Source organism: Bombus affinis, chromosome 1, assembly GCF_024516045.1.
Source record: "Bombus affinis isolate iyBomAffi1 chromosome 1, iyBomAffi1.2, whole genome shotgun sequence".
Classification (NCBI taxonomy): domain Eukaryota; kingdom Metazoa; phylum Arthropoda; class Insecta; order Hymenoptera; family Apidae; genus Bombus; species Bombus affinis.
The window spans coordinates 9,161,697-9,178,427 of NC_066344.1; the positions used below are offsets into that span (position 1 = coordinate 9,161,697).

General features: G+C 32.0%; 2 protein-coding genes across 2 annotated transcripts; one reads left to right on the top strand and one right to left on the bottom strand.

Annotated features, from left to right (window-relative positions):
* The first annotated feature begins 380 nt into the window (after nt 1-380).
* Nucleotides 381-12,930, top strand: LOC126924109 (ras-related protein Rab-23). Its single transcript, XM_050738275.1, has 6 exons — nt 381-744; nt 5,049-5,170; nt 7,976-8,138; nt 9,466-9,545; nt 9,617-9,810; nt 11,839-12,930. The coding sequence occupies exons 1-6, from the start codon at nt 712-714 to the stop codon at nt 11,967-11,969; spliced, it is 723 nt and encodes a 240-aa protein (XP_050594232.1). The 5' UTR covers nt 381-711; the 3' UTR covers nt 11,970-12,930.
* A 763-nt stretch (nt 12,931-13,693) lies between these two features.
* On the bottom strand, nt 13,694-16,537 carry LOC126924335 (BAG family molecular chaperone regulator 2). The gene is made up of 3 exons (XM_050738732.1): nt 16,140-16,537; nt 15,787-15,899; nt 13,694-15,700 (listed from the first exon to the last, which is right to left on the bottom strand). Exons 1-3 carry the CDS (start codon nt 16,348-16,350, stop codon nt 15,467-15,469), a joined length of 558 nt encoding a protein of 185 aa, XP_050594689.1. The 5' UTR covers nt 16,351-16,537; the 3' UTR covers nt 13,694-15,466.
* Between the last annotated feature and the right edge of the window lie 194 nt (nt 16,538-16,731).

Genomic DNA, 16,731 nt, shown 5'->3' on the forward strand with positions numbered 1-16,731 from the left:
TTTAATCATATGTTATTAATTAGATTGCCTCAAATATACTATTTCAGTGCTATGAGTTATTTCAAATGCTATCTAAATACATATATGTATTACTTGATAATAATATTCTACTGTAGATGATTTGTTGTAAATATTTCATATAAAATATATTTACTATATATACATTAAAACTGAAATAAAATTAGTTGTAACTTGATCTGTGGTTGTGTAATAACTTTAAAAATAAATCATTTACATTTTATTTAATTTATGTAGCATAAAACTTAGATTTCAATGCATTACAACTTATTAACTTTATCAAACACACATAATTTCATTTTATTTCAGTTTTTACTTTCTTTCAGTAGTTGGCAATTGATCTTGATACAAAATAGAAATATTACTAGGGAAAGTTACTAACCGGTAAGTCTCGGCAGGTGTCTTGTACAGGTGTTCAGTCGGCTAGTGGCGCGTATTCGCGTGTCCGGTATATACGTTATTCTCTCGGCACGATAAAGTATTTTACCGATGTTGAATAAATATATAAAAAAAAGTGCGTGAAATTTTTATTTCAAATCCATAAAAATGTCTCGATCATGGTGTGAAGTGATAGATTCGAAATATCGTGAAAGGTGATTATTGCTAAGAGTAAAATTTTCACACGAAAGATTGGCGGCCGACATCGCGGGTTATATTGTAGTTGGATATTATGCTAATCACATTACGGTCAGAATGCGGGAGGAAGAACTTGAGATATCACTCAAGGTAATCAAAAATTTAATTTTATTTTCCTTTTTTATACTTTTCTACCGATAATACATATTATCATTTTATTCTTTCCATAAACATAATTTTAATTGGCGCGCTTTTAAATGTGTTAGAACACAATAATATATTCTCTATACAGAAAAAGCAAATTACTTGTTTACACCAAGCGTAACCACTTTTATTTATATCTATATTTTTTATACCAAATTTAAAATGACAGCAAGGTAATTATATTTAAAAGTCTCGAATGCTAATTAGTATTTAAGCGATATTGTTTCACCGAAGTTTATATTGAATTTGAAATCAACTTTCCGAAATGCGTATGCGCAGTGACAAATTTGCAGTATCATGTGAACATATATATATATACATACATATACATACATGCACATATATATATATGTATATATATATATATATATATATATATACATACACACACACACACACACAAGTGAACCGGCTTAATATACTATAGGTTAGGAATGGTCTTTCTGTTTCAACTATTTTTTCAAACAAAAGAGAATGGACAAGAAAGACAATTATAAATGTCGAGATGAGAAATAATATAATTATTGTATATGATATGTTTTTTCAAAAGCGTAAGCATTTTCACCTATAATTTTTTTAAAGTTTGTGGTACTTCAAGATTAAAATTATTTTTAAATAAGTTTAATAATCTAAATTAAATAAGATCCCTATAATATATATATAATGTATATTATATATATATACATATATATTAATGTATATGTGAATAAGACAGAATAAAAAATATTCTTATTTTCTTAAAATATTCTTGTCTCATAGCAATTACGAAAAAAATATGTATATATGTGATATATGTAAAAATTTATACATCATTTGTGGTCCTGCTTCAACGAATACGGTTTATCTTTCGATTGTTATAACGGTACATACTGACATTTTCATAGGCATATGCTTCTATATAAGACCATGTATTACTTTTACTATTCTTATTGTCTGTACTTACTTGGAACAACCAGTGCGTGCATGCGTGCGTCATTACATCTTATTTCGCCATATAGAAATATGTAACAAAACTAATCCCTTTCTGAATAGAGCGTTCCCGCGTTTTTCGGATTATTTTTCATTAACACTGCTTTTAAAGTTAACTACATATAATGACTGCATTTCGTTTATTAAATAATTTCTACTTGAAATTAATCGTTTAGAAATGTTTTCAAACATTATATTACAGATTATAATTCAGTGCCATTCATAACCGGTTGTTTTCATTAGTATTTACTAATGATAAGATTGACGTGAATATGAATGTTAATGTTTCTTCTATGGTTATTATAAGTAATCATTTTCTAAGCATAGATATGTATTTACTTAGTTTTCCGTTTCCGTTAAGTATTCAACCGTAGTATTCATTTGCTTGGAATGTGATGCTTTATAGTGATATTTCTTATTTAAGTAGAAGAGAAATTTTAACGGTGATTTGATCATTTGAAAATCTATCGTAATGTTCGACTAACTTGTTCTAGTCTTTTAATCGAATGTTCAAAATAGTTATAAAATGAATAATTTTTGCATTAGAAAAGTTGTTCATACTTTGACAAGGATTACGACTCCTTTTACGACTAATGATAATTTAATATTTTTAATTCAATTTTTATATTACACACTTTGCTGATAATACTTAAGTTTACTTTAACATTTCTTTAATTTCGAAAGATAAAACTATAAAATTAGGAAGTGAGCATTAGGTTCCTCGAAAAAATTCGCAGTATTAATATACACGGCTTTAATTAATATACTGTTTGATTCTAGTAGGTGTTTCGTGAATCATCGCCAAAAAAGAAGCGTAATGAAAATCAAAACTTCAATGATATAATATACTAAATCAATCGGATTATTTATAAGGAACACCAAAAAACAGGGAGAAAATCGATGCACATCTCGATTAATAATCGCGAATTCTATTTATTTACACAACGTTAATATGAAAAACAGCATTCTCCATCGGAATATTTTCTGTAAAAGCTCATAGTTTACGAGCTTATAAAAAGTTCCAGAAATATTTACATAATGTAATACATTACGGCATTCATCTTTCGATCTAGTACAATATAAAATCCAGTCGTATAGTTTATAGCCCGATAATATCGATGAATTGATTACATTTAACATTTTATTAATTTAATACATATTTTATAATTTTCAATGTATGTGCATATTTCATTTTTACGCGATACGTTATTAATCATGTCGTATGAACGATCATTTCATTTTTTATTTTTCTTCGCAGGAATCTGTTTTGCTGGGCTTACATATTATATTTCTTAAATTAATTGAGTTACGAATATATAATAATTCAAATACAGAAGTTAATTGTTAATAGACTGAGATAAGTTGGAATGTCCTTGGTATCCTCTCGCCATGTTGTTTTCTTCGTAATATTCTAATGACCATTTGTAGATTAACGTGAGATATCTAGATGTCTACAAGGTGTTTAAAAAATCAGATATTTAATATTATCAATATAAATCACGTTATTTGTTTTCAATGTTCAAGTTCTATAAATATTTCTGAAATACTCCAAATTATTTGATAAATAGTCTTAATATTGTTGTCAATATTTTTAATATATTTTTCGTATTAGATAATTGACTTTCAGTGAGTAGTACCTAATTTTAGGGGTACCCTGTACGTTTATTAGGATATATCGGACTCCTCATACATATACATAAGTTTCAACAGAAGCTCGATCTCGAAGACCGGTTCACGTGGACTCGGGCCCTTATCGATTTAACCTACTTCTTCCTTTAGGCGAACCGTTATCTCGATTTTGGCAGAATTATTTAAGGTACGATGTCCCAGTGGACACGGTTGGGGACATTTCTCGGGATTTTAAATATATTTCAACACGCTGTGAAATATATTAGATGAATCGTTATGTTTGAAATATTTATGTTTCATCGGTTCTATAAAATTGCTGAGAAAAATACGTCGGAATTTACATTTTAAATGTCATTTTGCTCATTAAAATCACTTATACGGACATTGCGAAAATATACAAAGCTGTTTGATTTAACGACGACAGTGGTACCTTACATCATCGACGAAAAATGATGGCACACCTTTGATATCGGTGAGAATGCACTTCATAATTAAGCACTTCCTCTTTTTCTTTACTTCAAATTATGTAGCGTAGTAACTGTACATGAAAAACTGTTAATCAACCTGAAATTATAAAAGTATTCACATACAACTTAACTAGATTTCCGTCCTTGTTATTTCACGCTTTTATATTTCCGGACTCGAAGGCCAAACGATCCTTGCCCTATCGATCATTTCATTGTACATTATACTCGCGTTAATAGGTGAACAAGTCTTTGCCCCCACGGTTTCAATACTCCAAAACACGTTCACAAAAGCGATATCAATCATGAAAATAAATTGCAGCTATATGATAGTGTCGATTCTTACGAGTATTACCGTCATTTATCATAACTATTCGATTGGTTTTCGGTATTAATAGTTAAATGCCAATCTATGTTTAAAGTGATCGAACACATTGCTGTGAAAAGCGAAACAGTTGTACGTATGTGCTGTGTAATGGACTAGAATATTCGACGATATCGCGAATATACGTCGTACATGCTCAGATTGAAAAGCAACACCTCTTTATGACGCTCTTATCGATTGCTTCTTCCATGTTTCAAATGTTCTTATTTCTGCGATCGAATATGTTTGGTCATTATTGATCGACGAAATGCAATTTCGAAGCAAGTGAATCATTCTCGTACCGTTCTGGATAAGAATTGTCACAGGTGTGTTAGGTATGCGTTATACATATTTCAATTATTAGGATCGTTGCTAATGTGTTAATTGCACCACCTAGTATCGTTGTGTTTATACGTACATAAATTCTATTATTCTGATTATATTAAATATTTCTAAGAATTAAAAAATAAATTTAAAAATGTTACACCTTACTCTGCGAAATGAAACCGACACGGTTTGATATTCGCGTTATCGAATAAAGAGGCGATCGATTTTATTCAATCGCCTCATAATTTGCTGGCAAGAAAGTTGCGCGAGAAATTAGCTACAGGATCTATGCTGTTTTTTGCTCGTCTCGACCTACAGGTTTTAGAAAGTCTACCTTCCAGATGATCCTACATGTATGTACGTACGCTATCTCTGGACAATTTGAAATTGTCCCTAATGATAGATAATATCGATGCAACGAAACAATTCGACGAAGTCGGTGATACGAGTTTCCATTGATCAGATCATCGAGTGCATATGGAAATCTTTATTTACAGGTGGTGATAGTCGGTAATGGTGCTGTGGGGAAATCGTCGATGATCCAAAGGTTTTGCAAGGGCACTTACACGAGAGACTATAAGAAGACCATCGGTGTCGATTTTCTGGAACGGGAGATAGAGTAAGTAAACGTGAAAAAATGGAGATCAAAGGAAAAGGATAAAAGTAATTCGTAGTAAGACGTTCTTTATTATTATTTCCCCCGATGAGACTTTATAATACTACAAACGAAATGACGATCGATGAGGATGCCATTAAGGCTACCTTAAAAGTAGCCTACAATGTACAAAAAGTCTTTTTTCTTACCATAATCGGATTATCACAAAATCTTTATTGGTCAACCGAGAAAAATCCGTTTGAATAAGCTTCGATCTGGTTGATTACGATGGCGCGGAGCTGTTCGACTGATAAAAAAAGGATCGTTTCACCCAATCTTGCTAGCCTCGACGAGAAAATTCATCGTGTTATTTCTCTACACTTCGATGGGGTCCTTTTGCGCATAAAACATTGTTGGTACGTGAAGCGCATAATGAAACCCTCTCGAAGTCCCTTCGATCAACCGAGAAACTCGATTTCATTTATTTGCTCGTGCAGCTTATCGAAGACCTTGAAGCGATTGTTGTTTCAGAAAACGTGTACCTGCGAGTATAGTCGAAATAATTACACTACGTAGAAACACGCGATATCGGGGCGAAAAATCATAAAGAGGGTTCCGATTGTGGTTTCTAAGGCGGCAGAATTTCGTGTTGCCGTCTAGATTGGAAAAGAATATCTCACGAACGGTGGGAATATTAATATCCGGGAGGGGAGGTAAAAATTTGTTTTCATACTGCTAAAAATATAGGAAGATGAGGAAGAAGTTGTAAGCCGTCAGTCGATAATTAAAGACTGTGTTAAAAAAGGATGTATAATAGACTGTATTCTGGCCCGAACAGATACATTCTCCAAGTTAATTACGTTCTACGGGAGAACGTTCTACTCTTATTGTTAGTCATCGTTTCATTATTTTCTGGAAGGCCGATCAAGCAATATCCAATTGCTCTTTAAATTCGATTTCGATTTTAAAACACAGTATGAAATTAAATCTTCGTTATTAAATCCGTTTAATAACATTCGTAGTATGCGTTCGTTAGTCCATTCGATTGCTAATTAAAAAGAAACTGGCTGTTGCTTTCACGTACCTTCTTTATAGTACTTTATACGACGTTTTTTCTTTTTGTACGATTACATAATAAAATAATGTACACTCTACGCTCTTTAACTCGTTTCCTTAAAATGATTTGATTATGAATCGTCGGTTTATAGTCTATAGATTCATCGATAGGATGAATATACATATCTGGATAAAATCTTGGTAAATTTTTGCAGGCCTAAGCAACGAAACAGCGTTCGTTGCCTTTTAAGCGCCAAATATTTCGCGTACGGTTATACAGATGTTCGTCAAGACGTTTTTCTAGAAGCAAGTGTGCGTTTCTAGGTCCCTGAGAAATGCGCGTGTTATACGTCTCGACACGAGCTATCGTGGGATACTTCCTGATGCACATTTGCCCCGCGATAATCGTAGTCGCCTTTTTAAGAAGGGAAGTCCTTTTTACGCCTCCTTTCTTCCAACGCGTTGCAACAAAACAAAAGACCTAGCCTGTAAAAAATCGGTAAATTGCCTAAGAGACCAGCTACAACGAAGCGTAACACGATTTAATAAGCGAACATTTTATAGTCGGCAGGCTTGAACGAATAGTAATTTTAAATCATTGATCTTGGCTCAAGTCAATGAAGACACCGATAACTGAATACCTTTCGAGTAATGAATGGAGAGTTCGTTAAGTCGAATAACGGAATGTTCTACGATGCTCGATCTCGTGCAAATTTATGGGTTTGTTTGGAAGAAACGCGGTCGAGTTTTCTCTTTTCCCTTTTCACGTGCCTTAAGTAGATCGAGGAATTTAAGACAGATCGGTGTTTTACGGCATTTCGTTGTAAATATCAACGTGGTTCAAAAAGGCTTTCCATCGATACGTCTTAACAGACCCTTTTTTTTTAAGAAAAAGGGGAAAAGAAGCATTGCAGGTTCATGCATATGCATCGGTATTTTAAGTACAATGTCCCGCTACCGGTGACCTTCGTCACGACAGCCTTTCATCCGACTTTATTTAATTTGCACGTGCGTATATCTACATACGTTGGTCGAGAAATATTTTACGGCCGAAAGTTCCGTGCACGTCCTCGATCGCGTGATTTTACAGTATTTTGCGCCGGACCTGTCGAGTAGGTAATATCACAAAAGAAGAAAATGCTCGTCTTTTTGTCGTTTTCTTATTATTTGTGTAAACCAGACCCTATCTGAAAAGTTTAATCTAACTTTTTTTTTTTTAATACATTTTTATCTAATATGGTGACGCAGTAACGTATTCTCATCGATAGGAATAAAGTTTTTACTATCCCGAAACGAAACCAAACGAAACCAGTCGAACATCTAATTATCCGAGATATCTTAATCGTTATCAACGATATTGAACAAGACTATCTAGCACAAGAATCGAAATACATTCCAGAACAGCGATGGTCGGCGATCGAATCGAACCTAGCCAACAGAAACTCGCCAGTAAGCTACGATACAACAAGAACGTTATCTGAAAAGCCATAACGCGTATAAATCATTCCATCGTTCGTATTGATTTACGGAGCAAAATTACATCCACTACATTTGCTAAATATCGAACGTGTCGTAAATCATTTGACTCGTTTCCTGTTCACGAAATGGCGAGAAAATAGAGAACTAGAACGTCGTCTGAACAGCTGCAAGCCCAGAGTGAAACAATTGAATGAATTCTTCAGTAGGCACTCATTTACCCTACTTTCTTAAGTAAACCATTATTTTGTAAAAGCATTCCAAGTTTTCTAAGAAGTTTGTCTTATTGTTGCACAGGGTGGATGGCGAGGACGTAAGACTGATGCTGTGGGATACTGCCGGTCAGGAGGAATTCGACGCAATCACTGCGGCTTATTATCGCGGCGCCCATGCCTGCGTCCTCGCTTATTCAGCCACGGACAGAGATTCCTTCGACGCCATTCCTTCGTGGAAACTGAAGGTACGACTCTTGTGCACACGAGCACGTTTCCGTAGGTAGTCACGACGGATGGTGGAATGTGAAAGTGAAGGTGCCATTAATGCAGGGGGCTGATTTTAAGTCGCTCTACGGCTGAATGTTTCCATAGATAGCGGCACATCGATCTTAGATGGTTTTGCCAAGATGCATTTCATAGAATCATGCTCGTTCTAAGGGAATCCGTTATACGGTCATATATAAGTATTCAGTAGTATTTCTGATGTTTGAGTCCTCTTATTAGCGTAAAAGATAATAATCTAATATTATTTTTTCATTGAAATCGTTATAATGTAAACTTTAGTCATTCTACTAAGCTATATGTAAATATTGTTCAAATAATTCTCTAAAACGTAATATTACCTCAATGAAATTAGAAACCATATGATCTTGAATGATTTAGAAAGCTCTCCTTAATATTTTATCTGATACAATTTGTAATGAGTATGCAAAATCTTCGAAACAAGTTAAGCGAACGGAGAAAAACTGAATCTCTCATCGATACACTTTTTGACTTCCCTCCATGTAAAACGAGTTTAAGTAAAGAACGCATGCGATTCTTGTGATACGTACCGGAGATAATACTTTAAAGGTATTCGCTTAGAGAATCGTAGTTTTATACGGTGTTCCTCAATGGTCCCTTTTTCGCACACGGTCAACGGAACAGTATGGTATTTCAACAACACGTATAATTGGAAGTAAATCAGTATTATAGAACTATATAAAACACAGCGACGAAGATCTTTAATTGTTTCGATGACGACTACTACAAAATATTACAGCAGAGTAATATAAGTTTATATACGAGATTAATAATGATGATACAAACATGTTCATCAGTAAGTCATGGCTAATACTGACAAAAAGCATGTTAGTGGCAAACGACTCCGAACATCGTTCGAGATCATCGGATACGCTCTCGAATTCCTTTCGTAGAAACTTGTACGTTCGCTTTTTTCTTTCGTTGCGGAGAAACACAGTCGAGAAAGGTGTAACTGAGTCTCGAACAGATACAAATCGGCGCGAATAGTTATCACTGTGAATCATATTTTGTTTCGATAAAGTACTTCTACCGTATTTTATATCTATTTTCTTGCTAAGTTAGCGAATTAAACGAAGCTGTTCGTACGAGGTTTAAACGGGCACTCAATTAGAATTTGTTCAAAGCCCGATTAATCTAACTTATAAAATCGTTTCCTGATTATTCGAAATTTTCACAAACAGTAGCTACTCTGTTAGCGTTAATTAGAAAAAAAGGCTTTGAATTGTAGTTCACAGACTGATAAAAGCGGTGATCTATTTTGCTTTGCAGGTGGAGAACGAGTGCGGCGAAATTCCCACGGTTCTTGTACAAAACAAAATGGACCTCGTTGATCAGTGCGTCATTGATCCGTAAGCGTAACGCCTAGTTTGCTTAATTAGCGGCGCAATTTCGAGTAATCTCGAGCATAGCATTGTTTCAGGGACGAAGCTGAGAGACTTGGTCGTGCCCTCGGCTGTAAGCTTTTAAGAACATCCGTGAAAGAGGACGTCGGAGTCATGAGCGTCTTCCGGCACTTGGCATCAAGATGTCTCCATGAGATGCGTCGCTGTGATGACGATTATCAGGACGACCTGAGATTATACTCGGCCGGACCTAGATCTCCTTCCGTAATAAGTGAGTTAATTCTTTTGCCTCTGTTTTCTCTTCGCCGACAGAGTGAATTATTTCATAATAGGAATTATCAAGTATCGTTAATATTATACAACTATTGATAAATGGAAACTATATTTATGTTTCATTTGAAGGAATCTAATAGATACCGTAGAGTAGGACTACGCATCTGTAATACTTCAAAAACGCAGATGATAGAGTTAACGGCTCCGTTTGTATAAGTTTCTCATTATAAAACCTACAACTGTTCTTAATCTTAACTTTCATATATCTACTTTTACCGCGAATTCAGTAAATTAAAGTTAAAAAGTGTTTCAAATCGATCTCATAACTTCATGTATACCAGCGATTCGTTCGTTTCAGGCACAAAGAACGTGGAAAATTGGTAATGAATGGTATCATTGATCGCGGCTCGTATCAGCTATTAAACGCACAAATTTGTACGAAAGAGAACAATGGAGTATCGTCGATTCACACGTGGCCGATTTGATATAAACGCTGTCCAGTTGTTTTAGCCGGTAATAGCTGTGTGAAAAGAACAGTGCGCTTTCTTGGAAACTCCTCGAGAAGATGCATAATGTATTAACTGTACCGGATACGCACGCTTGTATTTACGGGTCGAGTTGATTCTGCCTCTTTAAGTATATCGTCATCACGTTCGTGGCTCGTGAGGAGACAGATGTATCAAGCCAGATTCGAAATAGATTTTTGCCATTCTTTTGCCTCGTCTTTTCTCCTTATTATTTTCTTGGCTCGAACCATTCGAAGTATTTCGATGTACTAAGACGAAGGATTGAATGTTTGTACAAATTTAGTAGGTGGTCTACTGTGATCTGTATGTGGTCAACAGATTTGACTATATATGCATATGTATGTATGTATATCAGTCGATTATGATTTTTCAAGAACGCATGTAATAACGTCTTTCGGTTAAGTACAGTACAGATTAATAAGTTCAATGTAGCTTTCTTGATAACTAAATGAAATCGAGATGATCATCTAAATAAAAAATATAATATCAAGTTTCTTAATTAACTAAAATTTCTTGAAAGAAAAGACAAAAAGGAGAGATCATATTCAACGTGTAATGTTTTATCGTAATTATTTGAAGTAATATAATCAGGAAGAGTTTTGTTACATATGGATACTATGAAAAATAAATATTCATTGATGCTGACTTATTGTTAGTGTCGAGAACTTTAAGCAAGTTCCTGTAGAATGTAAATACATCTTCAGATCGCGTGACTGTAAGCATCGATCTTGATTCTTGAATAACACGCAAGTGTACGTACATAATGTACTTATACGTACACATAGGCCCTCATATTTTTCACGTGCTGTTAGACGTTGTTTAAACTTTTTCTCCTTTTGTATCGATAGCTTTAGGGGAACTTTTTAAAATGAATTAACTTTAATGAAATAGAGATCGAAATGATTGAAATTTAAGAAAGAATTATATATGTTCAAATTAGAGGCGAAACTCTTGTGTGACGATTTAATTGTATGTGCAATATAAGAAAGTATAACAATTAGAATGATCTAGTTTCACATGGGACGAAAGAAACAATCACACTTCGGCCACGAAAATGTTTAGAGCATAATTTTCAAACTGTTTCGCGAGTATACGCGGTAAAAGTGTGGGAACGGAGCGTGAATCTCACTTATAACACCGAATCGGTCTTTAATCTTTCCTGTTAATTATTTTACGCGAATGAGTTTTCTTTGAGCGTAACCACTGAACAGAAATGAAAGAAAATTATACGATATTAATTATTTTATTTGTTAACATAAATTGTACAAGTAATTGTACAAGTAACTGTTTACAGCATATAGATTATTTACAGAATATATTAATTAAAGTTTATAAAATTATTTAGTAACATACACGTAACATGTATTTAATATAACATGTTAACGTGTAAAATTACGAAACGGAGTGTAAGAAATTGTACTATAAATGCAATTATTATTAGCTACTTCTAAATTACAAATTTCACAATTTATGAAAATATATCTATGTATTTGTTATAGGTGCATTTAGTCCGAATGGATCCACGTGTGGTCGGAGTACAGGGAATGGTACCATAGTTTTGCGACCAGGAACCAAGGCAAAGAATCATAAGAAAAAAAATTTTGTAAAAAACGCTTGTAGGCTACTTTAGTCTTTGCGTGGATAAATACGCGATAAATTGTAACGAATACTTCAACCATGTACAGACTGATATATTCATATTTATGAAGATATAAATAGCTTTTGTACGATTGTTTCGATGCCTATAAAATTGGTTTTAGGATTGTTATGAAATACGCACAGTATTTTACGCAGAGTATCAAAGATATAACGAGAAAAATTGAATGCGATTAATTTTAAACAGTATTGCGTGTATTAATTTGTGATACACATTTCCTTCGACAAACGATTATAGAAGAGCTGCCACTTCATAGTTCGCTTTAACTTATTTCAATTATGCATTATTATTACGCAGTGTTTGTTAATTATGAATGAAAAAAATATCAGTTTAACTAAATACTGCTTAGTTAGATACTTTTATTAAATAAAATGTGAAAAATATAGAAGGTATATAAAGCATAAGATAAAACGAAGAGTATAATTTGTTTAAAGCAATAACCGAATATAATTGAATAACTTTTTATGCCGAAAGGACAATATATTTTTTTATACATTCAGTTTTTATTATTGAATATTATCAATTTTTCTATTATCTTCGATACTATTACGAACATGTGTAAATACGCCAATTTTTAAGCACTTTATTGTTTTAAATGTTTCCTGTATTAAGTACTTTTTATATTTGTGTTAAGAACATGGAATATTTTTTATGTTTCTGTAAATATATTATTCGTATGAACGCTGGAGATGAACATAGTGTTTTTTTATATGAGTCATATAGTAAATTACTAAACTATAAGTGATCAGTAAAATGAAACAATGGAATTTTAAATACCGTCATTTGGTAAAATAGAGCGTCTATAATTAAAAGAATTAAATCACTCCACACAAATTCTTAGAAAATATTAGTGACATTAATTTATATGTAAACAAATAATGTTAACCAAATATTTTAGTTTATAAGGAAGAAAATATTATGTTGATAAACAATACCTTTTTGTGAATCATAATTATTAAATATCATAAAAATAATTTTTAAGGAATCTATTTTAATTAATACCCTAAAAAAATTGTGATAAATTTAAAAAGGAAAATAAATATCAGAAAGCGTACAAAAAGTGTACTATTTAAGTTTTAATCTATTTTGCTTCATTTAAGTTATATGTACCATACTATTGTAAGTAACTTCATTGTGTAAAAAAATAGATATTAGCAAAAATTGAATTTCTATTCAAATATTTTTATTATAAACTGTACAATGCTTCAGAATTTCAAGCTCATATTAAAACTGAAATACACTAGATTTAAAACATAATTTAATTAAACCTGTAAAAAAAAAAGTGAATAATGATCATACACGATTAAAATGGCCTGGCAGTATGCTAGCATATTATAAATATTAGTGATATTTTTAATAGTACGATAATTACGTAAATAATATAAATTAAAAAAAATAATTAATTCTCACCTAAATTGAACAACTTTTAAAAATACCAAACTGTATATAAATTTCTTATTTATATTACAACGAATGTAATATAAAAGAAATTGCATAAATTTTGTAGTAAATGTGATAATTCTGTTTACAATACTAAAATTAAGTTATATTACAATTTTCAATAGTATTTAAAATACGAAAATTTAAACTCACATTTTTAATATAATTAAAATTTATATGTTATTTTTACTAACGTTTCATAGTAGTTTTTTTTATAGTAGGAAGCACTATTATTTTTAAGTGGTCAATATAATAAGTTATTGTAGGATAGACATATTATAATGACTAAAAGCAATCACATATATACATATAATATCCACACAAAGATTAAATCGCACAAAATTTTAATAATATGTATATATATACATTCTGTTCTATCACATATACAAGGTGTACAAAAACGTAAAAAGTAAGTAAAGTAAAAAAAAGGTAAGTAAATAAACGTAAGCCTAAAAATAGTTAGTTTTTGAATTACTAAATGTTTTTGTCGATAACATATTAACTCCACAGCATATATTTAATATGATTCCCGTTCATTATTCATTTTAACACATATTTCGATTCGTTTTTTTGATAGAATTACGCACACAATGAAAGATGCCCTCCCCTTATTTCTTGACAGCAGTTTTCGATTTGTTATATCAATTTATTTAACAAAGCAACCGGTTTACTATACGCTATATTTTCATACACTAAACATCTCATAACTCGAAAACTAATGATTTTTAGATAGATGTTTATTAAGATTCTTTTTCTTATTTTAATGAATACTACATGCCCTAAAGTTTTCCCCCAACTTCTTTGTACACCCTGTACATAACAAAATGTTTTTAATTTTAATGACTTCTTGTTTTTATTTATCCACAATCAAATCGTTACAAATCAATTACCACAAAATATCAAGCTTTCCATGTACTTATATTATCCGCTTTACTTCTTTTCAAATATAGATTCTAGTGAAATTATTATGCTCAACATATTATGCTCCAATATCTACATACAGGGGGCCCCGCGTAACACTACTTATTATTCTTTATTGCCATTTGCGGCCATGTAACAAAAAATGTTTTGAACCGTTCCTTAACCTATTTGCATCCAAGCGCGGATTATTACGCGCGCTGCAACTTCTTTTTATTTCTAAGTATTCTTCAGATGTAAGAGATCACGTTTGACCCGTTTATCAGCATCTCGCCTATATCAGTTTATTGTATTGACCATTTTAAAGAACTGCACGAGAAATAATATGATTTAATTTCTTATTTCTTTTGTAGAAAGTTATTATTTTGTTATTAGAGTGGCTAGATGTACAACTCTACATGATGTAATTCCTTCCTTATGAAACGTAAATAATTCTGAAACGCATCAGCAAGTGAAATATTACTTCCACTACAATGAATCTAGTATTGAGTTAATAAAAATATAATGAAATATGTTTTTTGAATTTCTCATAAAATCCTCTACAATTTCATAGAAGAAGCAACATATAATACTATTTGTGTTAATTAAGGTGACACTACTTTCATTATTAAAACGAAGTATTTTTGGAATTCTTTCTATTATCATTCGTAGTACGCTCGACAACATCAAAGTATGGTTTAAAACATCTTTTGTTACATGACAAATAGCAAAGAAATAGCGAGTCGCATAACATAGGACACCCTGTAGGTTATAATTATTTATTTCGAAAATAAACAATTTTAATTCTCAGAATCTTTTAAGTAAATTCGGAAATATTTATTATTTGTTATAGTATAATAATTTCCTATCATAATTAACGTGCATATACAAGTGTAATATGCATAAAAGCTTATTTGTCCAGATAGCAAGGCGTAGAAATATTACATGTAGAGAAAAAATTCATAATATATGATACTTTTTGTACATTTACCATAAACATTATTGAATTATCAAGCACCCTGCTATAATCAGTATTTTTCAAATCTCTTTTCAGATAACTAGGTCGTATTAATTACTGATTTAAAGAGTTACTTATCTGACTTCTTTTAAAATCAGTTATTCCAAATACAGCTTCACAGTAATTTAATTGTGTGCATTTTATCAATATAATCTAATAGTCCCTGCAGTCTCTTTTTTATTCGTTTCTGATCATCCATAGTACACCCAAGAATTGCAGTTTCAAAGGTTTTATCAGAATGGCCAACGCTTTGTGAAGTACAAGCATTCATAAAAGATGCACAACGTTGCCGAGTTCCAGCTGGATCATCACGGAGGCCAACAACTAAACTATCTATCAAACCATTTACCTGAATGAACCAATTTGTATTATTAAGGATTTCATTAAGAAAAATAGTGATAAATTAATATAAAATATATAATATGATGTATGAACCTGATGTAGTGCTTCTTCTTGAATTTGATCACGCTGAATTTTAACCAACACATCAACTGTTAAACATCGCATAGACAATCTTTCAGCATACCTCAACACATCGTCCTTGTCAGCTATTTTCAAAAATAATATTTAATAATAATAATTTTGTATAATCCTTTGTAGGTTATGTTCAATAAAACAGAAGCAGTATCATATATAACCATTGCTACCATACAAATACAATAAATACAGTTACGTAATATTGTAGCGATATGAATTTTATATAAAAATTTTGAAAATCTTTTTTAGGTTTTTCTAGATACATAAAGCATTGACCTTGCATTTTCAAGATTAGTAAGACAAATACTTACTTTCATCTAATCCACTTAAAATTTCATTGTTTCTAAGTGTGTCTAAGGTAGTCAGGAGTGTATCTCTCTCTTCTTCGAGTCTCCAAGCATCTTTCCTCAGTTGTTCTACATGCACTTCGATCTGATCAAGAAGGCTGACTAACCTGTCTTTCGGCTTTGTTGAACCATCACAATCCACGCTTTCCATAATATGTGGTAATGGATTATCCATTCTTTTCTCAAAAATTTTCAAAATTGCTCTCTGACGGCTTGGTTTTCACGTAATAACAAAACCAGTAATTACATTTAAGCACGAGGTACAACACAAATGTCCGGCTCGCGGACAAATTTACAGATACGTTTGTATTGTGGTGCGAAAAGATGACTGACGGAGCACGTACTTACTTACGAACACACACGAACATTTGACAACTGAATTATCAATCGAAAAGCGCCAAATATAAAAAGTACTTTTCTCGTGGTAGTTTAGACAATTGTAATAGTTTGTAACAAACGATAATATAAAATAAAGCAAATTCATTAATATGTTTTGGTAAAGAGTGATAAATTATGTATCTGTTTGTTTTATCAATTTTTGTTTTAATCTTTTTAT